The following is a 17,759-nucleotide window of genomic DNA, read 5'->3' as shown; positions in this document are numbered from 1 at the left end:
CAGGAAATGAAGAAGCAAAGAAATAAAAATAAAAAGTCACAGGAAGGCGCGATACAAACCACGCCGCAAAAAGCAATAATGATCAGGATCAAGCAGAAAAATATAATATCATGAAAGGAAAGAATGGCCTACAAAAACAGAGGGAGAATAAGGTTCCGTATTCGGTATTCAACGGTTGGTGTTATCGACCCCAACCACTGCTACCCGTACGTCCCCTCGGTCGTGGCGCCCACCCGCGTTCTCGTTCCCAATCAAGACGATCACGGTCATGACGATCACGATCAGCAGACGGTCCACGAGGAATGTATTGCGAACCGCTGTACACGCGGCTACTGGGAGAAGAATATGTTGGTGGATGGGATGATTGACTAACTCTCAGTGCCCGTGGCCCACTGGGTAAGGGGCGCGGAGGGCCGTTCGAGGAAGGAGTGTTAGATAAGGGTGCTCTTGTCGGTGGAGGTGGGCCGCGCCAGGAAGCTGACGGGGTGGGTGTGGATGTGGTATGGGTAAAATTAGGAGACAAGGGATGTGAGGTCTGAAATGAGCGGGGCTGGGTTGGAGGTGTGTAAGATCGGGGGAAGAAATGCGACGACTTTGGAGGAGAGACGCTTGTGATTTCTCCATCTTCGTGAGAGGGTCTAAGAGAATAGGAAGCCGGAGCGGAAGGGGGTAGGGGTGACGAAAAAGTTTTGGGTGATGACGAGTGTTTTTCTGTACCCTTGATCTGCTGGTGCAATGGAGGTGGAGGCGGGTCCGGCGCAGATGGTGATGTCCTATCATAGGCACCCACAAGTCCATTGGGTATAGAAGTCTCCGATATCTCGACCTTGGCCACAAGAGACGTGGGATCTGCAAGTTGGCCGTTGGGATGAGCATTATCCATGCTACGAACAGATCTCAGGGATACGACGGGAGACCTCGGCGGGTATGGAGTAGCGCCTCGTGGTTCGGATTCACAGCGTCGCTGACTCTCAGCAGGTGAATCTTCCAGCACGCAGTCCACTACGTTCTGCATGGTGAAAGAAGTGTCAGGTTCGTCCTTCACCCCCTCAACAACCTGCCCCACGTCATTATCACCATCCATCTCCACATCCTGCGCCTCTCTTACATCTGACATGGTCACTTCCAAATCACGCTCATGGTCTGTGCCCTCAGAATCCCTCCCCAGCCGCTCATCTGCACCATCATCATCCACATGTATCCCTTCGTCCCCGCTCTCCTCTAGCAACCCCATGCTCAACCCACCAGGCGACTCACATTCCCGCTCCTTCGCCATTTCTTCCCGTTGCTTCTTCTTGCGCAGAGCAAAGTCCTTTAGGGACATCTTCACCTTTGGAGGAGGCAGTGGTGACTGTTCATGTGCGGGTGGCGTGGGTTCATATGCTGGTGGACTGAGTTCGTGTGTTGCTGGCGTGGATTCGTGTATAGGTAGTGCGGGTTCGCATGATGGAGGTGGTGAATCAGAATCATGGAGGGATGGCGTTGACTCGCATATCGACGGTACCGGTGTAGTTGAATCGCGCATGATTGATGACATAGAGGCGCCTGTTTGTGGCGCTTCATCTGGTGGGACAATTTTGACCTCAAGAGAAGTTCCGTCATGTACAGGGCTCCTATCTGGCTGTAGTACGGCCTCTGCTGCTGAACCAGCTGTTTTATCATCTTCCAACACAGGTGGAGGAGTATGTGAATAAATAGGAGGTGTCGCTTCCCTCCCTGATTTAAGCGGAGTATGTTGAGTAGTCTTCAAGGACGGTTGCTCATGTAACAACTCCGGGGATGCAAACCGCACACGATGGGGTGAAGAAACGCTGGACATCGATGGATTGGACGGTTGTGGATAGACTATGACTTGCGCACTCAATGGGTCTGAAGGACTCTTGCTATTGGATGACTGGGGTGGCGGAGGGGATGACATTGGCATAGGACGCCTAGACGAGTTTGTCAGAGGCACCCCAAAGAGGGAAGGTGACCCGGAGCGCATATCAGGCAGAACGGGTGACAGAAGAGATAGTTTTGAGAAGGTTGCTGAAGGCGAGACGGATGCGAATGCGACGGAGGAAATGGTGGTGGGGTCGAGAGCTGCCGGCATTGGTGGTGGTGGCATTTGACGAATGTCTATGGAGAGTGGGTCAGCTAACATGCGGCACACAGGAAAAGCGATGTGAAAATCCATACGCAACAAAATTGTGCAAAGCAAAAGTAAAGCTTACCAGAGAACGTATCGTTCATATCGATATCCATTCCATCTACAGTGCTCTCGGGGGATGGTGGTGAAGGGCTGTCTCCAGATGTTGGTGCTGGACTGTCCGCTGAGAGTAATGTCGGGCTTCTCCAGTCTGTCGTAGACACCGGAGCAGGTGGACTATGTCCACTCAATACTGGTGAACTATGTACATGCACTCCCAATAGGCTTTGACCATGTTGTCCATGCGGACCAGATGGACTCTGTGCGTTGATAGAAACAAAATTTCTCTTATTCCGCGAAGAGGCACGCTCATCACGATCATGCGACGCGGACACAGACACAGTATGCATCCACCTCTTACGCATCCTTGGTGGAATATTCTCCTCGTTGACGTCCATCGAGTCGGGAGTAGGGCCTGCACGGATAAATGAAATACTGAGAGTGAGCAAGTCTGGGTTAAGGAGTAAAGAAGGGGGGTATAGTGGATGGGCACACGCTGAGAAAAGAAAATTACGCGCTGCAGAGAGGAAACACTAAAAGCTAAAATACAGCAGAACGCACTCACCGTCGCCTTCCACGTCCACATCTGCATCCATGTCTGTCTCCTCTGGAGCACGCCGCTTGCCCTTCCTATCGCTTGTCCTCGTGCAATTCGAAGTTCGTGACTGACTCGAGGTAGAAATCGTAGGGCGCCAATTCGATGGTCCTCCATTGGGTCCCAAGCCCGAAGACTCGGCGGGAGTATTGAAACTTGAAGGCCATGCGTCGGGTCCTGCGCTCGATAACCTACCACTCGACCCAGCATCAAAGTCCCCACTCAACTCAGCACCAAACCTCTCAGTCGACCCAGCGCCAAAACTGACCCCCGATCCCGACGGAACCATCTCCACACCACCAACGCCCCCGCCAAGTGGCACCTTCTCCCGTGTCCTAAAGCCGCGTTTCGCGCCAATCAGCGGACCGAGGTCAATTTTCCGGGTGAATGCCGATGATGACGGTGTGTTTCCATTCAAACCGTTTGTGTTGATATTGGCACCGTTCCCGTTGGTACTAGTCGAGTTCGCGTTCATCTGGATTCCAAGACCCACCACAGTTCGCTCAGAATCATGTCCCCAATTCTCCTTGTCTGAGCTCGACCCATCCCCAGCATCCGCCTCTCCTGCCTGCCTCGCCCCATTCCCATTCATAATCCCGCCCGTACCATTCATAGGCTGCCCTGCCGCACACGTGACACTAGATGCATCAAGCTCGCTGTCAACATACTGCGCCATGACATTCAAAACGCAGTCCCTTGCGCGGGCACCGCATGCACACGTTGTGAATGTGGAACTGAGCGCATGGAGAATTGAGGTCATTTGTGCACGGAGGTGAGTTAGGTGGTATGTCCTGTTCGTGCGAGTGAGTCAGTAAGGGATGTCGGACGAGGAAAGAGAATGGGGAGTGGAGTGGGAGTGGGAGGTAAGAGGGTGAGGGGTTAACGTACGGAACGGTAAATGGTCCGGGATCAATTACAAAGAAACAAAAGATTGAAGGTTAAAAAGAAAGAAGAGGATAAGAGAAAGACGCACGAGAACAAATGTGGGCTCTCGATGAGCGCTGGAAGACTGTGCACTGCGTTTCCGTCGTCCCATTCCCAACCGAGAACGACTTCTTCGTTGGCTTTGAGGTCGCGCAGTGCGAATACGCCAAATGTTAGGGTTTCTTCATCTGAGTCTGTCTTGTCACTCTTCTTCTTCTTCCCGCTTTCCCTCCTCTCCTTCTTCACGCTTTCTGTCCTCTCTTTCTCGGATGATTCCTTTGCCTTGGACTCATCCTTTGCCTTACGGCACAGTAAGGGCCTCAACACTGCATTTGGACGACACCCACTCCGGGCAAAGCGTCCCTCGTCACCAACAACTCTCGCATCGAGGGCGACGTCCAGCGGTGGACCCATAAGGTGCACGAATGGCTTCGGCATGCCAAGGTGGGCGTACGCATTGAGCGGGTCGGCGAGGTAAGAGGCGCTCGGGGTGATAGCGCAGGTAAACGGGGCAATGTAGCTCGACGAAGGGACCGGCGTAGTTGTGTGGAGACTGTAGGTGGGCGGGCGAACGAGGGGGTTGGTATGCAGCTGACTTGGAGATGGTGTAGGTGGGACTGAGTGGATTTGTGTGCGGTTGGGATGTATGGGTGGTGAGAGGGCGGTGATGCCCCGCCATGCCTGGGCTTGTCTGCGGAGTCTGGCATGGGCTTCTGTCGTAACGATGTCTTTAGTGATAGGGACGTAGGATAGAGACCACGGTTCGTCGATGTCGACCGGCTCATCTTCCCCCTGCAGTATTGGCGTCGGCGGTGGGTGCGGCGTCGACGGGGATATGATAGATGCTCTACGTTTCTTCTTTGTATTTCCAGAGCCCTCGATGGCAGCAGCGCTGGCTCGTCGCCGTTGTACGGGCGACCCTGCTCTATCTCGTTTTTTGCCCTTGTCTCTATCTTTTTCCTTGTCTCTCTCCCTCTCCCTGACGTGCATCTCTGTAATACGTTGCCTCTGGAGGCGAACTGCACGGTCACGGTTAACAGGACGGGGATCGCAGTCCCAACAACGCCACTCTTCTGGTACCTCTCCCTCGACAATATCGAAGCATGCTGCATGGCACCAACGAGAGCAGACGTCGCAGGCAATGCTGAAACCATCGTCAAAGAGAAAACCACATATGCAGCTGATAGCATCTGCGTCTGGAAGAGGAGGGCTAGCTGATAGCGCTGGTTGTGTTGGTGTTGTCGTTGGCGGTGGTCTTGGTGTCGGTATTTGTACTGGTTTTCTGATTTGAGGGATTGTGTTGTTGTTCAGAGGAGAGAGGCTGAGGAGACCGAGTGCAGCCTCCGTTGCATCGCTGTTCATCGACGTTCCCAATGTTTTTGGTCTCCTGCCAATTTGCCGCCGACCAAGTTCTTGTCCGACTCTTTCTCAATTCTACTCGATTGCACTCACCAGGAAACAGTAAACACAAATCAACATCTGATTCAGCAACTCGGCACTCCCCGCACGGTCCAACGGGAAGATGATGCACATCATTGACAGAGTGCCTTCTAATCATCAATAAGGAGATGAGCACGAGTTGCAATCTTCACGAACTATTGTAGTTTAGTGACGTTGTAACAGCACTTGCGATTGGTCAATACCAGCTCAATTACATATTAGCCAGAATTCAGGCACCCGATTCAAGGGTGCAGAAGAGAGATGAATTCCTACATATACTACTTGCCGATCTTATAACAGGCGAAGATAAAGTACGAGGTTGACCTGACAGCCTATAACGCCCAAAATTTCGACCATTTACAGAGGGTAAGGACGATGGGAAGAAGAAAAGCGTCAGAACTTCCCGGAAAGTTGCGCAGACTATCTTGCTCTGTCTTGAAGGGTCCGTTTTAGTCGCGCTCCGGAAGAAAGGTGAAGCAGTTTATAATCTCACTCTGCCGGAAGAACACCTTGTCTATGACCCTGCTCTCGGAGCACCAATAATTCGAGACTATCCAGCTTCGCTCTTGGCGATGGAGCGCGGCCCACAGGCCCTGCACTAGCGACCATGGAATCAAAATGTTAGTGACACATGCCTTAGTAGAAGAATATGGGGAAAGATTCATTCCGGTAGGCGACACCCATGTTTTAGGATGGCAGCAATTCCTCAAATCTCACTGATCTGAGTCCGAGTGGCTGAGCATGATCACTGTTCTCCATGAACCATCTGACACATTGATCGTCTTTGGTGTGGTGTATGAAATTTTATCAGTCGAAAGAATGTCTTATAAGGATGTGCTGACACCTATCGTGCAAATTTTGAGACTGGCCCTCCAGGACTGCCACGTCGATAAGAAATAAAGTTGCTCCATTCGACTTGGAAGTAATATAGCCAAACCTTAATGGTACTTTGGGCATAACTGCCAGCAGCTAATTTGCCAGCGCCGGGGAGAACCTGGAAAAATATAGTCTCCCTAGCCAGACCTGTCGAAAGAAGATAGTCGTTTCTTTGTATTAGTACTATTGAGGGTGAAACCAGCGTTTTGTCATAGTAGGACAAGGTCAGCTACGAGAAATAATTAAGTAGTTCACTTAATGTCAACTCCTAGAATGTGATGGTCAGCATGCTGTGGCTGAACAAGGCAGGCTGCTCACGAGCCAACCGCTAGCAAACAGTTAATTTGTTGCACAAAATCTATCACTCACCAAAACCGCCACTCCAACTACTTGTCTGTCAATGCCCGAGTGTTTGAACCACAGACAAATGTAGAAACGTGTTTGATAGACATCCCCGAGACTACGGGATCGTCAATTTGTGCGGTGGATAAAATAGAGCCGGGTCAAGATCCATATGAGGCAGGGAAGAACCATGAGCTGATGTTAATGGTTCGCGCACTGAAGCAGAAGAAAGAGTGCAAAATTGTGCGAAAGCGATTAAATGCTTGAAAATGCATAAATCACGGGCGCCGAAGACATGAACATTGCGTTCCCGACCAGTGAGAACATGATATTATGGGGCCTGGGCCAGCCAATATCAGGAACTTATCCTTATCCTTGTACATACTACATACCGCAGTTATTGATTCCCTTTCGGCTCCCATGAGCGTGGTGGTGATGACTCGGACCTCCGGGAGTGCCCCCCGTATGCTTACAAGTGTTGATCGATGATCCCCAGTACTAGTTCTGGTCAGTGATGACTGAATATCACTTCTGTCAAAGCCTGATCAGTGGCTACGGGTCTGAGCACTGAGTACTGAATACTGAGCCAGGACACTAGTCGGCTTGTACTGATCATGCATGCATGATGCATCGAGGCATGGATTGATGCCGCATTCAAATGAGTAAGGTGCCGATTCGGAGCCTGCCGTGTCGGAAATTTCTAAAGGTGCCTTGCAAGGGACCCCTCTTGAGGCTAATTGAGGGGTTGCAAGATCAATGTAAGAACACCCGAAATTTATTGGAAAGGACTTGCAATTGCGTCGCAAGCGGCTTACAAGGGACCGTAAACGAAACTTTTGCAAAAATCTGTCCTAATCTGTCCCTAAATGAGGTTGCAATCAGCTTGCAAGTGTCAATTGAGCCCCGCTTGCAAGATTTTCGGGTCCGCTTCCAAGGCGCTTCAAATGGGCTCGGTCAATTGAGGGCTTGCAATGCCTTATCAGGCATGCCAAGCAAAAATAACTTTTTCCGACACGGAGAGTCAGCACCGTGCGTCCAACTGAGCGAAACGCCTTGACTTCGCCTTACCACTAAGTAGCGCTAGCACTCGAATTCATTAGTTAGATCTCGAACCGGACTACTACCTTCGTTTGTTTTTATTCTCCCTTTAGCACATTACTATCACACTCGTTCTTTGTCCCCCCCGCCCAACCGCTTTCTCGTAACAGTTAAATTACACACATCTATTGATAATCTTTCCTTTGGCTACACGGCGTCGATCAAAATCGCTGTTCGTTTTGTGCCCGCCCACCCAGCGGCTCACTCATTCAGCGTCCAGCCCGAGCTAACGCTCAGGCACAGCCCAACCTTCACGACGCCTTCGCCATCGTCATTCGCCCTTAGGGCAACAGTCGAAGTTGGAGTTCATGAAACTGTAAGCTTATGTAACGAGTTGCTTTTCATCAACTGCCAATGCCATACCCGGGCCACTGGTGACTCGGTCGAGCCAAAACGTCTTCCCTCAGTACTCAGTAGCCGGGCTTGCATATGCGGAGGATAATCATCGATTTTAATAAAGAGCTCAAGCTCTAACCTTAGGTGAGTCGTTAATAAGCTGAACTTTGCCAATGGTTCCTGATATTAGTGCTGACTCAATTCCAACAGTGAAGCTTGCTTTCGGTAGCTAGGCCCTACTTAGCAACACTGATTCTTCACAAGCGAATCAAGTAGCACCAATAAATATTGGTCGTCACCTATCATAGCCTATCATCATCCTGATTCGATGGTCTTACTGCGATCCTTTGAAATTTACCGATTTTGGGTCTTGACATTTGGCTTCAAGCTCTTGGCATCAGCTTCCACGTTCAACATTGATGAGCGCTGATACCGCGGTCTCTGATATTTGTCCGCACTGAACATTGCGTCCGACAGATTACGAGTAGGCTTATGACAAATGGTGCGAATATTTTTCCCTTGCGTGCATCTCCTATTGAGAGATTGCGGTGCTTCTAACTTCTCGGAATTTCTTCGTTATCTCCAAGTTGCAGTCCCACATCCTGGGAGATCCGGATCCCTTGGCACAACATTTCGACTCATTTCAAGTTATCATGCCACGCCGGTCGTAGAACACTACAAATCAGTCTTCTCGGATCGAAGCTCCACCATCGAGTTGTCTTTTGCGGTTAGCATGGGTGACAGCTCATGACCACTAGGAATGGCGTATTGACTATGGATACATCTTGCACCTCTCTGTACAACGACACGGTTGCAAATCCGGCTTATGGTCCGAATTTACCCTTTCACGCACAGGTTGGACGTCTGGCTTGTCGTTCTTCGGCTCAATTTTACTAGGCTTCGCAATATTTTAACCACTCTTAAAGCGCACCCACTTTTCTCGGCGGGCGACTATTTTGGGCCCCAGAAAACAATATCGATATTTGTCAGGTTTAGCCTCGGGCCAGAACTACGCCGTCAAATGAGGTCAGCTTCTAAATTTGCTTACTGGAATGTTGACGCCAAACATTCTTTAATCGTCTCCCAAGGCTATATTCATCGCGTTCGCTCAGCTCTTCGGAACCGATGTATCGATTGTCATATCAGTCGCTCTCTACGTTGTGTTTTCGACCGCTTACCTCCGAATCAACGACTTGACTCGGGCGACGTGGGCATTCTCCACACCTGAGGCCTGAGGTGCAAGCATGGCGTGCAGTGGCTATCGCCATGTCTTCAACCACGTTGTCCACTGTCTTCTGGGTATACGACCATTGCGCTTAGAATGACAGCCATCATGTCCGTCGTTTCAAGGTATCAGTGGTTCCTCCAAGATACCACATCTTTGTACCGTAAGTGGTCGTAGTCATGTTACTGACTACATCTGACAAGTACATTCAATGATCTTCTTATTTGGATGTGGGCTCATATCCTCTGACGGTGTTTTCACCACTCTGGCATTCTTTTGGAGAAGCGTGTGTTCCATGAGATGTTTTTATCTGATGCCTCACGCAGGTACTTTGACAGCTACCAGGCATATTCCTATCCTGTTGCGGCGGGTTCAATTACAGGAGAGAAGGTGCTGGTAGTACTTATCATAAATGCCGTGTTTGCGATTTTGGGAATTTCTGGTGCCACATGCGGGACGGCCGCTGGGTCGATATATATTGAACAGACACAGTATTGTGGTCTTCTCTGCCAACCTGACACCCAAACAGGTTCTGGAGTTACCGAAGCCTTTTGTTGCGAGGCTTCTGAGTATGATAGATGTGACTGGTTTACCGATATCTGTATCCATTAGCTGGATAAGAACACTGGTACTAGGGAAGAGGACATACCCGAGTGCATATTTTAGTATGCCTCTGTCTACCACCATGTTCACAGCATCGGTTATCCTTCTCCAAACTAATAGTCCTGACTGAGCATATTTCAGGTACATTCTGTCATCATATCTGTCCAATTTCTGTCATTTGGCAGTCGGAACAGTCTGGAAGAATTAGAGCAAACATTCGTTGCAGTTTAAACAACGTGCCCTTCGCCAAATTTTTCCTTATAACTAGCACGGCGCTACCGCGCCCACGTTGGACGAGTTTCAACATGTAATTTGGAACGTTGGTGGCCCGGCACAGAGCGAGGTTTGATGATCCGCGCGTCGGCCCGCCCGTAGTGATCTACTTATATACATCATGTGCATATTCTCACTCGGTCTCTCCCACTCACCGAGTATCCGAATTTGTATAACCGGCGGGAGTCAGTGACTACACAATATCTATAGTATCCGAGTCAGCTTAGATATTCTCTACCACAAGTCGCTATCAGTCTCGTACTAATACTTCTCTCTCCCGCAGCGGCTATAACTTATTCTTCATCTGCAACAGGACCAGCCTCTAAAATACAGATATCCGACATTGAAACAGCCAACTATTTATTCAGAGACACCGTCTGTGCCGCCTTATCATCGGCACCGACATACAACACAGCCGAGACGATCTCGAGGAGGAGTGATTTTATCACCCCCAGCGATCGCTCAGTCTGATAAACCTAGCGCATGACCTTGCTCCATGTCTACTTTGCACTACGCAAGCAGCAATCCTTTCACCGCCTGCTCAATGGCGGTCCTGGACAACCTTCCACATCTGTCAGCAGCAGCAGCGGAAAATCATGGAAGCGCGCGGGGGTACAGAACGGAGGAATGGCCCTCGAAATAAATGCTCTCGATACCCTTGGCAGGTCAGTCCTGCACCTGGCATGCAGCTCCACTGAGGCTTCAAGCTTGGAATACGTCCGCATGCTCCTCGCCCACCCAGCTATCAACGTGAACATACTGGACAAGGAGAGTCATTGGACGCCCTTACATAGGGCGCTATATGCGGGAAACGTCTCTGCTGCGTACGTCTCTATTTTCGCATGTGTGGCCGGTGCAGTCTTGTCTTACTGAGTTCAAGGATCCTTCTTTTGAAGCGCCTGGATATCGATACCTCCATCAAGGACTTAGAAGGCTATACTGCACATGACCTCTACAACTCAACTGTGAGATCTGCAAAGCCTACCGAGGACGAAGAGACTCTTGCCGAACTGTTTACCTGGGGTACGAACAGGTAGGTCGACGTGCTGATGGAATTGAGTTATCACGTCTTAAGAGAGTTTTGACATCAGAAACGCAGCATTGGGGCTGGGCGATGGAAATGATAGGGCATATCCGGATGAGGTCGTCATTCCCCGTAAGGACGATGTAGCACATCAGCACAACAGGTCCCTCGACGACCGCTTCGCCCCAATTCACGTCCAGCAAGTATCAATGTCCAAGCTTCATACAGGCGCGTTTTGTTCGGGGTATATATGTGCCGAGCTCACCATTCCGTAGTTGTACTCACCTCCGAGCCTCGGGATAACATCCGTGTCTGCGGCTTTGGCGGTGGAGGACGGTAGGCGCAGATATGTACTCGATCGTACGTTGCATTGCTAATTTTTTTGCAGTTTGGGTCCAAGTCAACATACACAGTATGCCCTCATGCCCCTTCCCGATATCAAACACACCATTGAGTCCATTGCGCTTGGCCAAGACCACACCCTCGCGCTCACTTCAACTGGAGAAGTTCTCACATGGGGACTCAATCGCTTCCATCAGCTTGGATACGTCATTGAGGTCTCATCCTCGGCTAAACAAGATGAGCATATCCAGGCTACGCCACGAAAAGTCGGCTCGCTGAGGAGAGAGTTTGTCAAAGGTGTTGCAGCGTGCAAAACCGCTTCTGGTTGCTGGACAGATACGGAAGTATGGACGTGGGGCACGAACGGCGGGCAACTTGGTTGGTTATTTCTCCTGAGTTGTTAATACATGCTCATGTTGAAATTCTTAGGGTACGACAAGGCGCTAGTGCCCGTCCAAGTGCTCCCCCGTAAAGTCTCCAGTATAGTGAAGCCTGTTCGCGCAATAGTGATGACGGTCCGTTGGAATTTTTATGTAGTTCTACAATAAGAGTGACTCCGGATTCAGGAAACCCTCATGGCATGTCTACTTCTCACGGGCGAAGTCTTGTGTGCTTGGTCTGGAGGGATTTCCAAGATTAGGTCGGACTTTTCCTGAGCTCGGTTCACTTTCTTTCTGACTTTCGATACCTAGTTTCCCCACTCAGAGATTCCCTTCAGAGATCTCTGTTTACCGGCCCCCGCAAGCAATCAAGGGTCAGACCATCATAAAGCTCAGGAGCTGTGATGACACCATCGCCGCCCTCTCATCGAATGGGGAAGTATTCACGTTTACTTCACAACCTATTGGAGAAGGCGATTCCGCAAAGAGTTCCCTTGCTTTCAAGCCTCAACGCATATGGGCCCTGAGACGTCAGTTCAGTGCTGTGCAGGTGGGTGGGTTCAAATTCAAACACCATCCCGTCTGACGTCTTGTAGGACGTTGATATTGGGGCCGATGGAACTGTCATAGTCTGCACTCAGTCTGGACATGTTTACGTCCGCTTGCGGAGCACCAAGGGAGGTCAGGGTTCCGGTGCCAAAGCATTCAAATTCCAGCGCATACCATATATACAGCGTGCTGTTGCTGTCTGTGCAAACAGCACAGGGGCGTTTGGGGCTCTGCGCGTCGATTTTAAACCACTGCCCATCCACATCACTGCACATTCATTTTCATGTGATATTACTAAGATCCAACCATACCTAGGTCCGTCATCACGTGCGGAGGCGCTGTCTGCCACACTGAACATGGCGACACCTCTCTTGGATGCTGATGAAGATGGCGAGGACGCGTTGATCCTGGACGATATCGGAGATCTATCGAAGTTACTCCAGGTTCTAGACCAACGCAAGAACGCGCCAGATATCGTCTTACCCTATAATGCCGACGTGGTTGTTGTCACTCCTGGTCCACTGCACCTTCCGGCTCACCGACTCATTCTCGCTGTGAGATGTCCAGTGTTGGGCAACATTTTGCATACCGGACAACCATTAAATGATAAATCTTCAGGGATTGAGGTCAGTCTCGTCCCAGGAGACAGGATCCACATTCAAATCATTGGATGTCATCCGTTCACAGTCCTTATTCTCCTTCGATACTTCTACTCGGACCAGCTCCTCGCCATCTGGGATTTACGCATCGGAACCCCCTTTATGTCCCAATTTCAAACATTTGCTGTGAAACCTGTAGCAATCAAGGCGGAACTTCAATCACTTGCACGCATATTTAATCTTCAGCTTCTTTTGAAAGCACTTCAATCGCCAGGGAAGCGAGTCCCCACTCCTTCACAGGCAGAAGACTTCCACCTGCTCTACCAGAAAACCCAGTTAACCGGTCATTTACGGAATAATACAATAGAAGACTCCCTTGCGCCCGATGTCGCGCTCCACCTCGCTGACCAGGTCATCGTTTGGAGTCATTCAGTGGTGCTACAAGCCCGCTGTCAATTCTTCGCCAGCTTCTTTGAAAATAATGTGTGGACATCTAAGCGTCGTGATAAATCGGGTATCATCGACATTGATCTCAAGCACTTGGAGTGGCAGGTCATGCAATATGTCGTTCGATGGATGTGTTATGGAGACGAGAACTTGTTTGAAACTCTTGGTGTGTTTTCGTGTCTTATTTTCATCGTTTTGGTCATCTTACTGCATCGAAGACTTTGTGCAAGGGGTAGATGACGTGCTATCCTTCATGTTCTCTGTTCTTTCCGCAGCGGTAAGTCCACGTGCACTATCGTTAGGCACATGGTTCATAATGCAACTTCAACCAGAACGAACTTCTACTCGATCGCCTGATGCTTCTATGTTCACAAGTCATTTTGAAGTATCTCGATGTTTATAATGCGTGCTATTTGCTCGCTGATGCAACGCACATCAACGCGACCCATCTCGTTGAACGTTTGCAAAGTTACATCACTGCAAATCTGGAGATGATGCTAGAGGGTCGCATGTTCGAGGACCTTGACACTTCCATCGTGCGGCAACTTTCTAAGTACATCCGCAGTGCACAGATGACAAAGTCCCCGGTCTCTCGTTCTAACCTGCTGGCGAACGAAGCGCTGAGGAAGCACGCCGAATGGCTTGCTCAACAGGATATTCCAGTCGTGTTTGAACCTATAGACAGGCCACAGGTTCACAGGGATTCTCCGAAGTCATTGACTGCCAGCCCAATGAAGACTCGCCCAATTTCAAGTCTGTCTGTGCATCCGGCAGCAGATTCGCCCAAGGCTACTGATACTGGGCCGTCAGGAGACGAGCTGTTCGTGATGGACGAAATACCTTCGTCGGATACTCCTAATCATCAGGTACCTGTGGTTGCTGAACTGTCTGGATCGGTACCGGTATGGAAACGGTCCATCTCCACTCCCAGGTGTGTGGAGCTTTTACTTCTATTCTTACTATACATTGTGCTGATACCACTATGAAGGACCGATCTCAAGGCCATTATGGCAGAGGCTGAGAACACCAAGATATCCGGTATTCCAAACAGAGCAACACACGGTGCTATGGCCAAACCTAGTCAGGAGTCTTTGAGACAGGCAGCTACGCCAAAGCGTAGGACCGTGAGCTCGTCGCTGAAGCCCGATGCGTCACTGACACCGCCACCGCGTCGAACGCCGTCTGATCTTGACTTGGGGAAGTCTTCGCTCCCCGAATCATCCGCCGCCGCGAAGCTAACGCATGCGAGAACACCTCAGCGGCCGGTTCCTCAAGCCGTACCTTCATCTTCAAAGCCTCAGCCGAATGCATCTTCACTCGGCCCTGTCTTTTCGCCCGTTCGACAGGTCCCTTCGACATCCAGTTCACCAGGTCCCCGACGTGTTTCGTACGTGCCTGCTGTTCCCCTTGGCCACGTCTTTCTGATTCATATATACCAGGAATACGGGTGCCGCATGGACCCTTCCACCTGTTCAGCCAGTAGTGCAATCAAGCGTTACAGAACCATCCTTACTTTCATTTGCTGAGATACAACAATTACAGCTTCTGCAGGACATGCCTGCATCCAAGGACAAGCGATCGCTTGTCGAGATTCAAGAAGAGGAGCGAGCCATTCAACTAGAGGCAGACTTCATGAAGTGGTGGGCAACGGAAGAGGCGCGTACTCAAGCAGAAGCGCACGGTGCTTCTGGAACGCAAACGCAACGTGCTACTCCTTCTAGGAGTAAGAATCGAGGAGGGAAGAAGCGATCTTACAGTGCTCGCTCGAAGCCTGGTGAAGCGCACCCTGCTCATGGTTCTAGCCGTTCCAAGGAAGGGGGAAAGCACTCCATGGTACCGGCAACTGACGGTGCAATGCCGCAGGCTGGAGGATCTGGCCCGAAGAGTCGAAAGAGACACGAGGCTGCTAGGCCGGCGGTGGATGATTCCATCCATGTTCAACGGACCAAGGGGCAGTGAACCGTGTAGCAAGCCTCCACTCAGTGCCCTTATTGCAATAGTATGGACTATGGACTATGGGGGTCGTTCGAAGGAAATCGAAGCGATAACTAATTACCTGAAGTCTGAAGATACGTAGATGCATGCTAATGCCAGGAGCTTTGTCCGCTGTAGTTACACACTCTGACCTGGCTATAATTCACCAATAATTGTAAGGTGCTAATATTTCGAAACAGTAAATGTGGCCCAGGATGCCTGGTGCGCAAAATTACGTACAAGAAAAAAAATATTCTGTAACGAAGCTTATCGTCGAATCCCAGTCCTCGGATTACGTCTCGTGCTGACCACTTCGTCATCTTCGTCATAGCTGTTTAGCAGCGGTTCCGCAGCTCCATTGATTCCATCCAATTCAACACTCTTGGTATCTTCGAACCGGGTAGTGTATGGTAGATGTGCATCTGCTGATGCTGGATGAGGGTAATACTGCCTGTACGAAAAATATGCAATGAGAAATCCAAGAGAAGATCCAGTCACAACGTCCTGCCAGTGGTCTGAATGGCAAAGTGAGTAATCCAACATGATTTCATCAAAGAAACAAGGATCGTACGACGATAGTCCATAGTGCGCGAAACTGCCACGAACAATGCACCAGCAAGGGGAGTGATAGATATCCACGCTTTAAACTGAATCATGGGTGGTAAAACACGTGCTGCATTATCCACAGGGCAATGGGAACTCACGACATATCCCCGGGTGTCAAATAGATGCAGTTTGCCGACCAAGTACAAGGCGAGGAATCCGAGGCCTGCAAAGGACACTACATATAGACATATCAGATGTGTAACAAGGAGAGACGACATTAATCATACTGCTGGAATGACCGCTGGGGAAACTTCTCCATCCATCTTCGAGTATCCTCGATACCGTCTGCGTGCATATATCTACGGTAGATAGGCCCCAAAGAGGGTCTGCAGAGCCCGTCACAGGCTGACAGCGCGAAATTAAATCTGTGAATATCGTAAGACACGCCAGGTAGATCTATGTGCGTGAAACTGCAAGCTTACCTGGCCGAGGTCGTCCAACCGTGACTTTGACAAATTGTGTAATGATCCTTGTCATCGACAGAGAGAGGGTCACTGTATCGTCATGATTAATGATAAGATGTAGCTACTAGATTTAGGTACATACATCCCAGAGTGCTGTGGTGGAAATCCCACCATGACTGGACTGTCAAAAAATTGACGAGGCACTGAACCACGAATGGGACGCCATAAGAGATGAAGCCAAGAGCTGTTGTCTGACATGTTGTTAATGAAAAGACTTTGTCCATGTTGGCTGTGGCTTACCCCGACGCGTTCATTGATAGCAAAGCTGGTGGGTATGAAGTGAGCGTTGTAAGTAGGGAACCCAGTTGATGAATAATACCCACGGATATCGTAATCTAGCAAGGTCTCAAGTGAACATGTGAACCTGAATGGAAGCATTGACACTTACGAGACATCAGATAACGAGAAGTGCCTCTTAAACCCAGAGACTCGGATGTGGTTGTCGATGACCCAGGAGATTGCCCTGCAAGTTAATGCAGTCTTTAGCTCTGGGTGCTTCCATGCCTGCAACCTTCACAGTGGCTCCAAATCCTCACCAAAGCGTACCAGATATGATCCTTCGGGAAAAGATGCTACATGAGTTCAAGCTCAAAGCTCAGTGGTCAAGAAGTTCACCAGTCGGGGGCATACGACATCATAAATCGCCGTAGACCTGGATGTGGTCCACGGTGCTCTTGGCTCATGGTGTTTGGAATGACAGGATGTGACTCCAGAGTATCAGTGAGAGTTGCAAAGGTATAGTCCGTCGGCTGCTTCATGGGAGTAAAATTATTCGCGTATGTACCTTTCAGGTCGTCCTCTGTACATGTGTTGATCGATTAATCTTTCGTTCTCACACAAGGTTCTATTCCTTAACCAAGCCTTGGCCCGTCACGAGGAGGAGCATCTCTTACGTACGCTCGCTTTGCCAACAATGTACAGCTCTCGTGAAATACCGGCCGTGTCATATGTTCCAGGACGGTACTGGCATGCAAACATTCATGCATTCATATTCCGTATTCTCTATATCTCTCGCATCTTCCACAAAGTCGATAGTGCCAATACTAGTCAATACCACGATGACCTAGTAGGAGTCTTGTGTAATTTTAGTCATTGGGAACCAGTGCGGCTTTGTACTCCACCTGCTCTGCCACATTCCGTGCCTGTATATTTGTGCCGCAACAGTCGACCGTCGTCGACTCCTTCGTGATATATCCGACCCCCATCATCAGGTGGCAGTGACATGCCAGGACCTTGGCGAGTCTGATTGGACGTATTTACCTTTGTTCCAGGTTTTCCTTTATGTAGTATGGCCACATGGTAGAGCAAAAAAAGTGAGATACTAGTATCAGATTCGAGCGCCAAGCGAGGCAAATGCAAATGACTGTACACGCATTGTAACGGTGTGACACAGCCGCCGATCTATATCAGCGCTGGTCTCCATTAAAACGTACGAAATCCTATGCCAGTGGTTTATATTCCCTCGGAATGTAAC

The 17,759-nt window shown here is 49.9% G+C and overlaps 5 protein-coding genes across 5 annotated transcripts; 1 reads left to right on the top strand and 4 right to left on the bottom strand.

Annotated features, from left to right (window-relative positions):
- Window positions 1-181: 181 nt before the first annotated feature.
- Window positions 182-1,819, bottom strand: HD556DRAFT_1241239 (uncharacterized protein; the record flags this gene model as incomplete). Its single annotated transcript, XM_041298180.1, has 3 exons — window positions 182-1,048; window positions 1,124-1,383; window positions 1,648-1,819. The coding sequence occupies 3 exons, from the start codon at window positions 1,817-1,819 to the stop codon at window positions 182-184; spliced, it is 1,299 nt and encodes a 432-aa protein (XP_041158010.1).
- Window positions 1,820-1,987: 168 nt separating this feature from the next.
- HD556DRAFT_664695 (uncharacterized protein) lies at window positions 1,988-5,222 on the bottom strand. Its single transcript, XM_041311248.1, has 4 exons — window positions 3,757-5,222; window positions 2,754-3,517; window positions 2,214-2,623; window positions 1,988-2,118 (listed from the first exon to the last, which is right to left on the bottom strand). The coding sequence occupies exons 1-3, from the start codon at window positions 5,067-5,069 to the stop codon at window positions 2,376-2,378; spliced, it is 2,325 nt and encodes a 774-aa protein (XP_041158009.1). The 5' UTR covers window positions 5,070-5,222; the 3' UTR covers window positions 1,988-2,118; window positions 2,214-2,375.
- A 329-nt stretch (window positions 5,223-5,551) lies between these two features.
- On the bottom strand, window positions 5,552-5,956 carry HD556DRAFT_664719 (uncharacterized protein). The gene has a single exon (XM_041311249.1). The coding sequence runs from the start codon at window positions 5,810-5,812 to the stop codon at window positions 5,597-5,599; it is 216 nt and encodes a 71-aa protein (XP_041158008.1). The 5' UTR covers window positions 5,813-5,956; the 3' UTR covers window positions 5,552-5,596.
- Window positions 5,957-10,009: 4,053 nt separating this feature from the next.
- On the top strand, window positions 10,010-15,387 carry HD556DRAFT_1387535 (uncharacterized protein). The gene is made up of 14 exons (XM_041303456.1): window positions 10,010-10,158; window positions 10,214-10,724; window positions 10,781-10,933; window positions 10,992-11,152; window positions 11,200-11,260; window positions 11,313-11,644; window positions 11,696-11,781; window positions 11,833-11,906; window positions 11,959-12,196; window positions 12,243-13,407; window positions 13,460-13,518; window positions 13,574-14,172; window positions 14,230-14,628; window positions 14,681-15,387. The coding sequence occupies exons 2-14, from the start codon at window positions 10,384-10,386 to the stop codon at window positions 15,198-15,200; spliced, it is 4,188 nt and encodes a 1,395-aa protein (XP_041158007.1). The 5' UTR covers window positions 10,010-10,158; window positions 10,214-10,383; the 3' UTR covers window positions 15,201-15,387.
- On the bottom strand, window positions 15,330-17,328 carry HD556DRAFT_664323 (PAP2-domain-containing protein). Its single transcript, XM_041311247.1, has 11 exons — window positions 17,070-17,328; window positions 16,901-16,992; window positions 16,822-16,842; window positions 16,674-16,748; window positions 16,609-16,620; window positions 16,526-16,550; window positions 16,368-16,476; window positions 16,244-16,315; window positions 16,049-16,186; window positions 15,787-15,996; window positions 15,330-15,730 (listed from the first exon to the last, which is right to left on the bottom strand). Exons 2-11 carry the CDS (start codon window positions 16,966-16,968, stop codon window positions 15,483-15,485), a joined length of 978 nt encoding a protein of 325 aa, XP_041158006.1. The 5' UTR covers window positions 16,969-16,992; window positions 17,070-17,328; the 3' UTR covers window positions 15,330-15,482.
- Between the last annotated feature and the right edge of the window lie 431 nt (window positions 17,329-17,759).

Source organism: Suillus plorans (assembly GCF_016647745.1).
Source record: "Suillus plorans strain S12 chromosome Unknown HD556scaffold_45, whole genome shotgun sequence".
In the NCBI taxonomy this organism is placed as follows: domain Eukaryota; kingdom Fungi; phylum Basidiomycota; class Agaricomycetes; order Boletales; family Suillaceae; genus Suillus; species Suillus plorans.
This window is presented reverse-complemented; position numbering and strand designations above follow the sequence as displayed.